This window comes from Lolium rigidum, chromosome 1, assembly GCF_022539505.1.
Source record: "Lolium rigidum isolate FL_2022 chromosome 1, APGP_CSIRO_Lrig_0.1, whole genome shotgun sequence".
NCBI lineage: Eukaryota > Viridiplantae > Streptophyta > Magnoliopsida > Poales > Poaceae > Lolium > Lolium rigidum.
Genome location: NC_061508.1, coordinates 142566036 through 142580067, shown reverse-complemented (window position 1 = coordinate 142580067; position 14032 = coordinate 142566036). Strand labels below are relative to the sequence as shown.

At 43.4% G+C, this 14032-nt stretch overlaps 2 protein-coding genes across 2 annotated transcripts; one reads left to right on the top strand and one right to left on the bottom strand.

Annotated features, from left to right (window-relative positions):
- Window positions 1–4005: 4005 nt before the first annotated feature.
- On the top strand, window positions 4006–6139 carry LOC124682491 (probable arabinosyltransferase ARAD1). Its single transcript, XM_047217163.1, has 2 exons — window positions 4006–5091; window positions 5185–6139. Exons 1-2 carry the CDS (start codon window positions 4093–4095, stop codon window positions 5695–5697), a joined length of 1512 nt encoding a protein of 503 aa, XP_047073119.1. The 5' UTR covers window positions 4006–4092; the 3' UTR covers window positions 5698–6139.
- Window positions 6140–8097: 1958 nt separating this feature from the next.
- On the bottom strand, window positions 8098–13986 carry LOC124682426 (ATP-dependent 6-phosphofructokinase 5, chloroplastic-like). Its single transcript, XM_047217115.1, has 14 exons — window positions 13855–13986; window positions 12237–12593; window positions 12057–12138; window positions 11447–11520; window positions 11164–11275; window positions 10647–10742; window positions 10459–10560; window positions 10306–10380; window positions 9912–10052; window positions 9499–9615; window positions 9311–9415; window positions 9119–9199; window positions 8745–8867; window positions 8098–8643 (listed from the first exon to the last, which is right to left on the bottom strand). Exons 2-14 carry the CDS (start codon window positions 12542–12544, stop codon window positions 8476–8478), a joined length of 1584 nt encoding a protein of 527 aa, XP_047073071.1. The 5' UTR covers window positions 12545–12593; window positions 13855–13986; the 3' UTR covers window positions 8098–8475.
- Between the last annotated feature and the right edge of the window lie 46 nt (window positions 13987–14032).

Here is a 14032-nt window from a genome sequence, read left to right as displayed (position 1 = left end):
ACGACGATCCGGGGTTTTCACCGCATAATCGGATCGTCCTACTCCAGGTTGGGCCTCGCGGCCACGCACGGTGATCGTAAGCCGATCCTAAACAAGGCCTAAAAACCAACACGAGGTTGATCCCCGGAACATCCTGCTTAGGGCCAGCGAACGACACCCTACGTGCCGCTGGATCCTCACCCCCTTTGTAAGGCCTAACTACTGCAGATATTAAACTAATCCTTGTAGAACAAGGAGCAATCGTAACGGATCAGATCTACTAAACTATGATCAAGCGGGGTGCCGCCCCTACACCTAAGATAGGTGTAAGGGCGGCTAGACATGCAAGGGTTGCACTACGAAAGCATGTAATATGAAGAACAATGCTAACCCTAACATGTCTAAGATAACTACGTTGCTCGCCATCAAAAAGGCTTCGATGACGAGCAACGCATGAACAACGTGGGCAGGCTTGTGCTGCCTAGATCGCAAGATGCGATCTAGGCAGCATGATGCTTACCGGTAGAAACCCTCGAGACGAAGGGGTTGGCGATGCGCCGAGATTTGTTTGTGGTTGAACGTTGGTTGTTGTTTATTCCATAAACCCTAGGTACATATTTATAGTCCAGATGGACTTTCTAATGTGGGCGTGCACTAAACCGTGCACGAGATAAACTCTAACTTTTAATCTAGATACAATCTACTATAATTAAAGATACACGGGCAACCTAGCCCAAATTCTCCGTGCAAGGCCGCTTCATAGATCTTCCATGTGTAATCTTCCAAGCCCATCTTGATCGCGGCCCACCTCCTGATTTAGCCAAAATCTGGTGATAACAGTCATATAAATGTAGACATACAAAAACAGAACTTGTATGACTACGTCTAGTAGATTTAGTAATGGCAACTTCTTGACGATGTTATCTTCTAGGATAAGACCAATATTGTTGGCAATTTAATAGTAGTCTTTTCTTTTTTTAATCCTAAAAAATCAGTTACGGGCGTGGCAACGATACGTCCTAGGTACACAACACATGTGGGTGTTTATGGCTCGCTACATGTGTGTCAAAAACTTGCGTCGTGCAAGGGAACATGACACATGTACAAATACCAGTGACGCGACATCAGTAACGTGCCAAATCCACATCACTAAGGGTGATTTTGATACGTCACTGTAAGGCTTTTTTCTACTAGTGAAATGCATGAGACTAGTCATAGTGGGGAGTAACATATAGTAGTAACATGGTGCCAGGGCCGGCCCTGGCATTCCAAGACCCCGGTGCAAGACAAAAAAAAAGGGCCCCGTACAGTAGCAATAGAGATGATTTTTGATATTTAATTTAATAAAAATTTAATCATTTAACATAATTTTTCCTATCTTCTCAAGGAAATACTCATGATCTTATGGGTGACAGTGTTCAACTCAAAAAACATCTACTCATGATCTTATAACATTTCAGCTCAAACTTGTGCTTGCTCTCCACATCTTGCATTCTAGGTCTCTAGCCCGCTCTCCGGCTTGAACTCCAATCTTGTATTGACATGCAAAATAGACAAGTGCACTAACTATGTGAAGCGTTTTCTTCTAAAATTTGTTGACGCAAAGTCATTGATAATATTACCAACATTAATCTGATCCAATAGGCCCTTCTCAATGCATAATGTAGCTAGACCATTCAATCTTTCATGTGACATTGATGACCTCAGGTAATTTTTTAACAATTTCAATTTTGAAAAGCTTCTTTCAGCTGAAGCTACTGTCACAAGTACGGTAAATAAAATTCTATATGCAATAGATATGTTTGGAAAACAATTTATACTTCTAACAAACTCAAACATCTCGCAGCATGCATTGGTTCATCTGGTAAGGTCATTTGCAACATTCTTAATTCAGAAAAAAGATCATTAGTCAACATCAAATACAATTTTATGAGAGATTGGATCTTTTTTAGAGAAGGTTTTAGCAAACTTTGTGCAACACTTTGTGCAACATTCTTAATTCAGAAAAAAGATCACTAGCAGAAGTTGCAGGTTTGCTAATAAATTTGTCTAAGGCACCCTTTTAGGATTATATGAACTCATCTATTCGTTTTCTCGTCTGTCGCTTTTCATGACCAGAGGCCTTTCTAGATGACATCTTGGCACATAGGATGAATTAGGCATGCAAGTAAAAGTTGAAACAAATGAACCTGGAGCTACGATGCTGCTTGACTCGTTGTTGTCGGCTTGTTGCTGACCGCCGGGCGCCGCTGCCGTCGCGCCGCCCGTCGGTACCCGCTGCGGCTGCGTGCTGCTGACTCCTCTACATGCCTTTTCTTCTATATTTTGTCCCTGAACCTGATTGAGGAATGAGGAAGCCAGGAAGAAGAATTGGAGAAACAAATCGAATCGGATGAACAAGAATAGACTAATTTTGAAGAATATATAGGAGAGGATGAACTAACCGTTGCAAATTTGGGAGGGATTTCTTGGAAATTAATGAATCATGATCTCCTCCTCAATTAATCCCTCCAAAACGGCTAGAAATCTCAAGACGGGCGGCCTCCATCGTCGCTGCTTCCGCTGTGATTGGGGATGTGGGGTTGAGGAACAGCCGCACAGAAAAACAAGGACGCAGAGAAGACGATGCAGACTGAGTAAATGCGGCTAGTTATTTCCCTCTAGCGATACGGGAGTCCAGGAGGGATACATCAATGCCTCCATATGGGCTGATTTTGACTTGGATCGTTTTTTCCCAAACGAGCCCCGGAGGCTGGAGCTAGCTATCGTGCACGTTTCATGTTTGTATCTGTATACTGCAACATAGGTAGACAAGGGCCCCTGGCGCACGGAGGCCCCGTGCGGCCGCACCGGCTGCACCGGTTCAGGGCCGGGCCTGCATGGTGCATGTTACTACCTTATGTTACTATCTCCATAGTGGATAGTTATTTATATGTGGTATCATGCATGCTATATTTATTAGATTGTAGACTCATCTTGTTTTGAGAAGTGTGATGTTATGGTAACATACTCTTCTCTTTCTTCAACAATCATCTTGTAGACTCATCTAGTTACCATCTTCCTCTCTTTCTTCATTTATTATTATGTCATGTCACCAAAATGCTTTAGGGTGTGTGATGTTACTTGCTATGTCACTCCCACTATGAGACTACTCATAGTGGGAGTAACATAGGTAGTAACATCACACATTTTAAGATATTTTATTGACATGGTATGATAATAAATGATGAAAGAGAGTGAAGTGGTAACTAGCTATGTTACTATAACATCACACTTTCCAAGGCAACATGAGTCTACAACATAATAAATATTAATTTGCATGACACCATATATATGTTACTTCCACTATAACATGTAGTAACATGGAGTAGTAACATGTGCATGTTACTACTCTATGTTACTCCCCATTATGACTAGTCTGAGACTCTGAGTAGTCTGAATCATGTAAATCTGACTGTGCATGACCCAACCAGCAAATCCCGATCTTTAAAACATTAAACATGTACTCCTCCTCGTCCTCGTATTCTGGGTAGGATGATTCTTAGCCTGTACGCCATTGAAATAGTGCGCATCGTTTTCCAAGTAGTCATGTGAAATCCAAGTCTGTCTAGCACGGGGTACATTTGTCCAGAGGAATATATATTGGTGGATCCACTCTTTCAATCTTTGACCATCGACAAACCGTTGAGATCACGGCCGGTTTTTCTGCTGCGTCCAGCTGAAATCTCCAAAACAGAACAACCAAAAGAAACAGATCGCCGTGCATGCATCAGAGATGAGATGAAACATTCATGGCCAGGAAACAATGATCCTGACATCACGGGTAAGCTGATTTGACCTCGCATCTGGCAAAAAAAATCCCATGGGGTAATTCTTGTTCCTTGCCCACAATCCAACACCCCTTCCGCTTTGTTTTCTCTGCGCCAACATCATTCATGGCACCAGGTTATTCTTCAGACGATTATGTGGATCGACTGAATCAGCAGTCGCCAGGTGATTCTTGAGAATCTATAGTGAGATCGAGTTTCTCTGGTTCATTCGTGGATGATTTAACCGTATTCTGGCGGTAAAACTCTGGCCTGCCTTCCTTCCTTCGGCGTGCTATTCCCTTGGATGGTGGTGGAGAGGAAGATGCAGCCTTTGCCCCCACCGGAGCACAGGAGGGTGTTCCGCTTTGTCACCTTCCTGGCCCTCATCCTTCTGGCCTTCTCCTGCTGGGCTCTCGTCAACTCCCGGATCAACAGTGCAATCCTCATAGCCGACGCCAACAAGACGCCATTGCTCGCCGGCGATGAGGATAACAGGCCGCATAACAATGGCGGTGACCATCAGACGTCCATCCCGGCGGCGGTGCCGGTCAACAGTGAGCCGACGGTGAGTGCTGTCAGGATGAGCGGTCCGATGGTCCGAGAGACGCCGTTGGCCGCAGCGGGAGGAGGAGAAGGGAGCGAGGGATCATGCGACGCGGAGAGCGCGCAGCTCAGGGTTTACATGTACGACCTGCCCCCGGAGTTCCACTTCGGCATGCTCGGGTGGGACGGGAAGACGGCGTGGCCAGACGTCCGGGACGCCCGCGCCGTGCCGCACTACCCCGGCGGGCTGAATCTGCAGCACAGCGTCGCGTACTGGCTCACGCTTGACATACTGTCCTCCACCCTGCCCGGCAATCTGAGCAGCAGCAGGCCGTGCGTCGCCGTCAGGGTGACTAACGCCAGCCTCGCCGACGTCTTCTTCGTGCCCTTCTTCGCGTCGCTGAGCTACAACCGGCACTCAAAGCTCCGGGGAGGGGAGAGGGTGAGCATGAACAGGGTCCTGCAGGCCGAGCTGGTGAAGTACCTGATGCGGCAGGAGGAGTGGAGGAGGTGGGGCGGCAAGGACCACCTCGTCGTCCCGCACCACCCCAACAGCATGATGCAGGCCAGGAAGAAGCTCAGCGCCGCCATGTACGTGCTCTCCGACTTCGGGAGGTACCCGCCGGACGTCGCCAACCTCAAGAAGGACATCATCGCTCCTTACAAGCACGTGGTTCGGTCTCTCGGAGACCACGACTCGCCGGCGTTCCATCAACGGCCACTCCTGGCTTACTTCCAAGGCGCAATTCACAGGAAAGATGTGAGTGGCGTTCCTCTGCTTCTCTTCTTTGTGCTCTATCATGGTGAGCTGCTACTGTATTAACATTTTGGCGAAATTGTGTGGCGATCGCAGGGTGGGAAGGTTCGTCAGAAGCTGTACCAGCTTCTCAAGGACGAGAGAGACGTCCACTTCACCTACGGCAGCGTCCGGCAGAACGGGATCAGGCGCGCCACCAAGGGCATGGCCTCCTCCAAGTTCTGCCTCAACATCGCCGGCGACACCCCTTCCTCCAACCGCCTCTTCGATGCCATCGTCAGCCACTGCGTCCCCGTCATAATCAGTGACGATATCGAGCTCCCCTTCGAGGACGTCCTCGACTACTCCGAGTTCTGCGTCTTCGTCCGCGCCTCCGACGCCGTCAGGAAGGGATTCCTGCTTGGCGTGCTCCGAGATGTAACTCGGGACCAGTGGAACGCCATGTCCAGAAGGCTCAAGGAGGTGGCTCATCACTTCGAGTATGAGTACCCTTCGCGGCCAGATGACGCTGTTCAGATGATCTGGGGAGCCGTGGCTCGCAAGATGCATTCTCTCAAGCTGCAGCTTCACAAAAGCGGTAGGTTTCAAAGAACACATTCAGAATCATGAATGAAGTACTCTAGCTATTCAGAGCTACCTTGTGATACTGTTCATGATCCGGGGAGCGGTAGCTCCCAAGATGCATTCTCTCAAGCTGCAGCTTCACAAGAGCGGTAGGTTTCACATATCGCATTCAGAATCATGAAGTTCTAGATTTTCAGAGCTGCCATGCAATTCTGATCCTAAGGCAGAGTTAGCAAAGCCTCATCATTAGCTAAATAACACACTTTGACCCGTGTGGGTGGTAGGGTTTTATGTTCATTTTGCAATCCAAGTTCCAAAGACATGTGCTACTGATCTTTTGAGTTTTTATCAAATGTACCAATGATAGGTGAGTTCCCGTTATGCCCTACAATGGAAATCGATCCTACTGTGGTGGGTTTAGCGTGAAAAAAAAAGCAATGACAGGTGAGTAGTTGCCAAGGTTTTGGCTAATTATAATGTTTCAGTTCTTTTAGAGGTGCTTTTCTAGCTCTTTTGTATTCGAAAAGAGGAACAGTATTTATTTAAGTGTTGTAAAATGCCAAATTGAGGACATCTTGTGGGATCTTAGCCCCTGCTGAAAGGTAAAAACAAACAGAAGTAACAACGATACCTGTAGCCTAATTGTCTTTTTCTCTCAAGTTTAAAAAAGTAAGTAAAACCACTTCAGATGATCTGGGATCTGGGGAGCGTTGGCTCGCAAAAAGGACCAGTACCCTTCGCAGCCAGATGATACTCTTCAGATGATCTAGGGAGCAGTCGCTCGTAAGATATATGCATTCTCTCAAGTTGCAGCTTCACAAGAGCGGTAGGGTTCACAGAACACATTCAGAACCGAAATAATATTCTCTAGCTATTCGGAGCTACCTTGCGATTCTGATCCTAAGTGGGAGTTAGCAAGCGCGTCATTACATAAATAACACACGTTGACATGTGTGGGTGGTAGGGTTTAACGTTCATTTTGCAATCCAAGTTGCAAAGACATGTGCCGCTGATCTTTTCAGTTCTTATTAAATGTAGCAACGACAGGTGAGTAGCGGTCAAGGTTTTGGCTAATTATCATGTTTCAGTTCTTTTAGAGGTATTTTCCTAGCTCTTTCACATTCGAAAAAACGAACAATGTTATGTGAGGGTTATAAAATGTCAATTGAAGACATCTTGTCCGATCTCAGACCCTGTTAGCAAGTAAAAACAAACAGAAGTTACAATAATAAGTGGGTTGTCTTGATTTCTAAATTTTTAGCAGCCCTTACTATTTCCCTCGAGTTTCAAGAAGTAAAACCACTTTGAGATGAGGTTGTACAGATGGTCTGTGGTGTTAGGCAAACCGAATATGCCCTCGATATTCAGTTATACCCTGCCATCTTTAGTGCTTGATATTTGTTATTAATCAGGTCATTATGGTTAGGATTTGTATTGATCCCTTCCTTGTATATCTTGTGTAATTACCTATATATATGAGATAAGGGAAAGATCACGATTGTGTGGCGAATCATTCTCCTCTCTAATTCTATCATGCGGAGCTGTGGCTTGCAAGATGCATTCTCCCAAGATGCCTGCTTCACAAGAACGGTAGGTTTCAGAGAACGCATTCATAATCATGAAGTTCCTAGATATTTAGAGCTAGCTTTGCAGTTTTGATCCTAAGGCGGAGTTGGCAAGCTCAGCATTAGATAAATAACACGTGTTAACCCATGTGGGCGTGGTAGGGTTTTCCGATCATTTTGCAATCCAAGGTAAAAAGCCATGTGCAACTGATCTTGTGACTTTTTATCAAATGTAGCAATGACAGGTGAGTGGCGGTCAAGGTTTTGGCTAATTATAATGTTTCAGTTCTTTTGGAGGTATTTTCTAGCTCTTTCACATTCGAAAAGACAAACACTGTTATATGAGGATTATAAATGTCAAATTGCACACATCATGTGGGATCTCCGCCCTTGCTAACAAGTGAAAACAAACAGAAAGAACAAGGGATGTAGCCTAATTGTCTCAAATTCTAAATTTTTATCAGCCCTTACTATTTCCATCAAGTTTCAAAAAGTAAGTAAAACCTTGAACTTCCTGATGACTCGACGAACTTTCAAACATGTTTGGTAGCGGAGCAGAACCCCTCCGAACTCTTCTTTCAGTCATCCTATTTGGATCAATTGTGATGGAAAGGGTCGTTGGGGAGCCCTTGTTGAGTTTGGCAATATTACTTTCAGCAATCATCCATGGCATATTCTCAAGTATCTCATCCTTTTTGTTGCCTCCCGGGGATGATACTACGAGAGGAATACCTTTTCCAGCCATGCACCTTCAGCTGGTGAGCTAAATGATCGTCATCATGCTTGTGAGCTTGTCCTTCCTCATTCCATGGATTTTAAATCTGCGTCCAAGTTTCAAAAATATGAGTCCACATGGCCACATCAAATCGTCATTTCTCCATTCAGTTTTAATCTGTTTTATTTAGCAACGTGGAACACTTTCCTCAGCATGCCACAGTTGTGAACAATAACTCACACTGCTCTCTAACATGCGTCACCACGACAATCGACAGAGTTGAGATACATCATAGCTACAACCTGTACCCTGCCTCCTAAGAGGATTGTAAAACAACTCTTATCTTTTCAATGCAATGAAACACAAAAGTTTTTTTTGCGTTTTCTCGAAAAAAAACAACTTTGGAGTTCAGGCAGTCAAAAATATCTTTCAGGACCAAGTTTCATCTCAGCATCACATGATCGTCAACTATCGAACTGGTAATCATGGTGGTAGCAAAAGGGTATCTTCATCAACTTGATTACGCAACACAGACGAGTAGTGTCAGTGGAAGTCTGGCTGGCCTGTGGACGTGAGGCAACGATGTAACATCCTGCTGTTAGGGTTCACACGCTTCGGTGCTGTTATGACTTCTGTGATCGGAAGGTAGACATAGTGATTGTTGCAGATGCAGGAAGTGATACCACTGAAGCCAGCAAATGCTGCATGGACCTGCAGGCAAGGAAAAATCACGATTTTTTCATATAACCAGACTGCAGCAGTTCAAAAAGATGAACAGCTAGGTCATTCAGGAAAAGAAGTGTTAAACTTACAGCGTTTTGTCCAAGTACGGTGCACAAAATTGCATCAGATGCATTGGCCCGACATGCCCGTACCATGTATGTTGGATCAATGTATTTTACATCAGCGTGAACGCCAATGCCCTTGAAATGCATCTGTCGAGTGTAATCAATGTTACTAAACTATGGCGTAAGAATGATAACCTCTATAATGGAAGTGAGTAACAGTTAGATAGAAGTACAGGATAATGCAGTTTACAGACCTCTAACAAGCAAATGGAAATGCTAGTATAAAAGAAAACGGAATGGATCACGTTACAGCAAAATTCAGTGTCATCGCCATCATTTAAACTTCTACTTTATGACAGAACAGCCTGTAAATTATGACATCCATGTCAAATACAAACCTTTTGTTGCATGTGAACACCAATGTCGCTAAGTATTAAATTTCCTGATGCATCAGTTGCACCTGAGTTTTGCAATAATTCCTGTAATAAAAAGTAAGAGATGTAAACCTTTGGTTCTCACTTACAGTAGTTTGCCATCGTTTTATGGAATAAAAAGAGCCAAAGGCTAAAGACCAGTGAATTTTAGCTTACTTGTCCTGCAGCTTCCGCAACACAAACCACACAGAATCCCTTGGTCTTCAATAAATGCTCAAGGTGCTGTAAGACACCATATTCCCCATCTAGTGTGAAAGGGACCTTTATTCATACAGTAAACTTCTGTTGGACATCCGTGAATGAGAAGAACTGGTAGATTAAACATCAGTGCAACGTTTACAAACCTCTGGTATTAAGCAGACATCAACCTGCCCACTTGAAAGGGAAGCATGCATTGCAATGAAGCCGCTGCTTCTTCCCATTAATTTGACTAAACCGATACCATGGTATGCACTACGTGCCTAAAAAAAGTAGTGATTCATAAAGTGAAACAAGAGTGTTCAGATGTAGGATCTTTCACTCCACTTTTCAGCTCTTAATCATTAGCGATTTTAAAACAGCCTAGCACTAAAAATCAAGGAAGAAGAAGAAGATGCAGAAAATTCATTTCGGTTATGATGAATAATATGTTTTTGGTCTTTCCTGCATTTGCACCTTTCTAGTTTCTACTGTACATGGTACAGATCTCTGCATTAATATAATATATACTGCAGAATGGCTCGCCCAGAAAAATAATAGAAAAACATCACCAGTCTACCTCTATATAGGCAGAGTTAACGGCCCGTTGAGCTTCTTCAACAGCTGTATCAAAACCAAATGTTTTATCCATCAAAGGTATATCATTGTCAATGGTCTTTGGAACTGCTACAACTGAAACTTTTAGCTTTCTCTTACGGCACTGCAATTGTAGGGTGAAATGGAATAAAGTGAGCTGAAGAAGACACATAGTAAGCAACTTTCAGTGTGATGAATCTTGTGGGTAAGATGAAATAGAATGAATGGTGGGGGGTTTCTAGTTTCTACGTATGTACATGTGCACTTATCTTGATTCGAACGTAGGCAAGGTTCCTCTTTTTCCACAAAGGTTCATGGGCTAATATGATATCAAATGAAGGAATGAAAGTTGAAAAGAAATGTGAAGACATAAGAACCTCATCATGTATAGCATTCGCTCCTGCATGGGTACCATTTCCACCAAGCACAAAAAGCATATCAATTCTTCTGGCCTACACAAAACAGTAATTGTTTTTAAAGTAACCTATGATTATTTTAACATAACCATGAAGGATAATCAGATTGCTTACCTGTATACTATCTACAATCTCACTAGTTTTAGCTCCTCCACGGGAGACTCCTAGAAAACTTCCACCAGCAAGATTAATATTCTCCACTATACGACGTGAAAGCTGGATGTGGATGGTGTTACAAAAATTAAATCTGAGAACATCATGAGCAGTAAATTTTTATGGGTTTATAAGAGGAGCGTTCTTACAGGCATTTCTTTTAGGCCCTTCTCAAAAAACCCACGATAACCAAATGGAATTCCAACAATATTCTTAACTCCATATGTCTCTAGGGTGAATACTACCTGCAAATTACAGAACATATTTGCTAAACTGCATCAACATTTCAAGTGAGATTTTTAACGCTCAGATCGCATTCAGGATCAGGTGGCACATATAGATACAATATCAATCTTATGTGGTGATGAAACTAGGCCCGCTTTTATCGGTTTGCATTAGAAAAAAATAGTGTTGCACACGTAACAACTTGTGCATCAAATTTAATGAGCAAATTTTTATTTTGTGTGTGGCTAAATGGAGAAATTGTAGGATACGCAAATCTTCATAACTAGGTTTTCCTGGGAAACCCCCAATGCTAAAGTGTTTCATAACTGATTAACCTTATTTAAGTTAAAGTTCGCAATGGATATCAGATTCAAGTAGCAAAAGGATAGGCAGAAATGTCAGCAATATGGAATTGTTTGAACAATGGTACAAGACAAGGACCTGTCTGATGACATCATTCAAACCAGGGCAGAGACCTCCACAAGTAACTATAGCAGCTTTTACTTCCACTGGCTCATAGTATATGTCTTTACGAGGCCCTGCACGATGCACCCTACAAGAAGCTATTTATCACTGCCCCACGCTCATAGTAACAGTTCGTCCGTTATTGAAAACAAAAGGCTAAAGTCAACTAGCATAACATAAACACACATGTGAAGAATGATGGTATCCTTTTGCACTGAGAACTAATAAACTCACAAGCTAGGACTAGAAGATACTATACCATTGCTCCACCCAGCTACAATCAGGATCAATGCACTCAGCTCCAGCAGAAGTAGGGGAGGAATAATTTATCACCTAAGGTAGCAATGGTATGTTATAAGTTCTCAGCATACCGGGAAACAAATAAAGCTGTTTTTACCGAACTGCATGTTTCTTTAGGTGCTAACATGCAGTCATGATGTGCATCACAAAAGTTAGTTGGTGAGTAAGCAAGTGAAGTCCATTACATACATCACTTTAACATCACAAAACTTATAAGTATCTCCAATACAGAATATATGTTCTAAAACAAGTGCAGCAAACCTTTTAAACTTTGATGACTAAGATGCAGAAGTATATAGATTCACCATACGAGAATAGAAGTAGTTGTTTTCCATGAAAACATTATTTGTAAACTTTTTTTACAGCTTTCAATAGTTATTATCATAAATTTAACATTCAATGCTATGCATGGTCATTTGCTCCAATGACACCGAGACCCAGCTTCTGCAACAGGACTAATTGATTTCACCCATCTTAGTGATTGCTCTAAGCTGTGACATGTTAAGTATCAAACTAACGCTGAAGTATTCCTATGATGCACCAGCAAAAGATTTCTGCGGAGTACTAACCTTCATAAGTGCTCGGTCATCATTGTTCACGTAACCATTCCACATGTCCATAGGTGTACTACTTTCGTCACGTGTAGGAGTTCTGCCAGAGTAATATCAGACAGCGTTGCATAAGAAAATGACATGCTACTAATTTATTAGCTTAGAAGAAAGAGACCAAAGAAGAGGGGCGCACAAAACCTTTTTTTATTAAGTGAGAATGTAGTTGTCCTTGGTTTCAAGTCATATATATCAGTAATATGTGGCAGATTAAAACGCTCATCCCAGTCTTTCTGAAACTTCTGTTTCCAAGATGGATCACTGAAATCTAGCTCCGCTTTCGTGGAAGTAGCTTTAACACGCAGTGGAACAGGCCTTTTTGTATTCTTGCTTTTACATTCTTTGGTATTTGAATGAGAATAACCATATAAAAACTGATCTCTTGCTGGATGCAGCCACTGCTGCAGTGTGTTACAAAATGTGCCACTTGTCTTTAAAGCAACAGCCATCCAAATTCCCAACTAAGAACAGCCAGTTCACAGTGGTCCTACAGGTGATCTGCAGATGAAATTCCAGCATTACATTTGTATATTCAGACAATGCCCACCAAAAAAAAGTTATAAACAAGCTGAACAGTTCGATCCAATGTTGGAAAGTAATAACCAGCACTATACACATAGTTTATTGTATTGTAAACTAAGAAAGGGAGAAGACATATAATAGAAAAAGCGCGGTGTACATGTTGTTTCAGAAAGAATTCAAGCTTCCAATCCACCTTGAACCCACTCGCTCATAATGGTGAGAACTTGCACTCACCCTCTAGTGAGGCCTAGCAGGTACCAGATAGTTCAGGAAGCCATGTCTCTACTCTTACTGCGTAAGTTAACTGTATCCGCACAAGACATTCCTAACGCTTTGAGGAGTGTACATCTCAATTCCTTGAGATAAACCTCCCGCAAGAAAAGGTTCCTTGAGATAAATTATAAACCATGGATCGTGTCCAAATTTCCATTAAATGCCGCAAAACGAAACATCATCTGGCAGCACTAAAAGAGTAGGCACCAGTGGCAACTTTTCAAAGTGGTGTGATATGTGAAGCAGACTCAAACAAGCAGACCCTAGCTGACTAGTAATACGGTCACCCACACAAATCAAACTCCAAATCACACCCACCAAATAACAATCCGGCAGAACCCCACAATTTTTTTTTAACTTTTTGAAGTTCAGAACCTCACAAGTTCAACAATGTATACTACAGCTTACATATCCAATCCTCAGTAACTTGTCGAAAGAAGATTTTCTGTCTCGTCTCCCTTAATGTGGTGGCGTGCTTAATATGGGTTAGGTGCTTTGGAACCATCCAATCAGGAAATCGATGGACCAGATCCCTGATCCATCACAGCAGATACCGTAAATACCATTGCGCATATGTGCATGGAATGAAGCAAGGTGGCGGAGAATGGGGTAGATAGTTAAGACTCCATTGGAACTATACAGCCCTAGGCCCCTAGCGTTTCCCAATCGGAATCCTGGTCCTCAGAAGCAAGTACAGCGCTCCTAACTTAGCCAAATCGAGACCTCGCTAGTCCTCGTCGGGGAAGGTTAACTCATGCTATATACCCCAGCCGCTTCCACACAGCCGTGGACTGAAATCGATCGAGCAAGCACGGTTGGGGCTCCTGAATCTTAGCATAGAAAGTGAGGCCTGACACCAAGCTCGACCGCGAGGAACCACACCGGCCGGCGATTTGGACCGGAGCGATTCAGCAATGCATCAAGAACCAGTAGGAGGGAGGGGAGGAGACGAGCACCCACGCACCTGCCCTGCTGCGATTCCGAGGGAGCGGCGAAACCAGGAAGAGAGAAAGGGCGATGTCCTTTCTGCAGTGTGCTCCCCTTTCTTTTTCCTCGGTTTCGGGCGCGGCGGAAACTGACAAATGCGACGGTTACATCCGCTAGAGATGCGAATGCGATGCAGTGCCGTTGGCCGTTGGGCT

Excerpts from the sequence above, each read along its gene's own strand:
- LOC124682491 (XM_047217163.1), top strand. The coding sequence starts at position 4,093 with ATGGTGGTGGAGAGGAAGATGCAGCCTTTGCCCCCACCGGAGCACAGG. Across the intron at positions 5,092-5,184 it reads GCGCAATTCACAGGAAAGAT|GGTGGGAAGGTTCGTCAGAA; the intron begins GTGAGTGGCGTT and ends TGGCGATCGCAG.
- LOC124682426 (XM_047217115.1), bottom strand. The coding sequence starts at position 12,544 with ATGGCTGTTGCTTTAAAGACAAGTGGCACATTTTGTAACACACTGCAG. Across the intron at positions 11,276-11,446 it reads TGTAGCTGGGTGGAGCAATG|GGTGCATCGTGCAGGGCCTC; the intron begins GTATAGTATCTT and ends AGCTTCTTGTAG. Across the intron at positions 10,743-11,163 it reads TGAATGATGTCATCAGACAG|GTAGTATTCACCCTAGAGAC; the intron begins GTCCTTGTCTTG and ends TGTAATTTGCAG.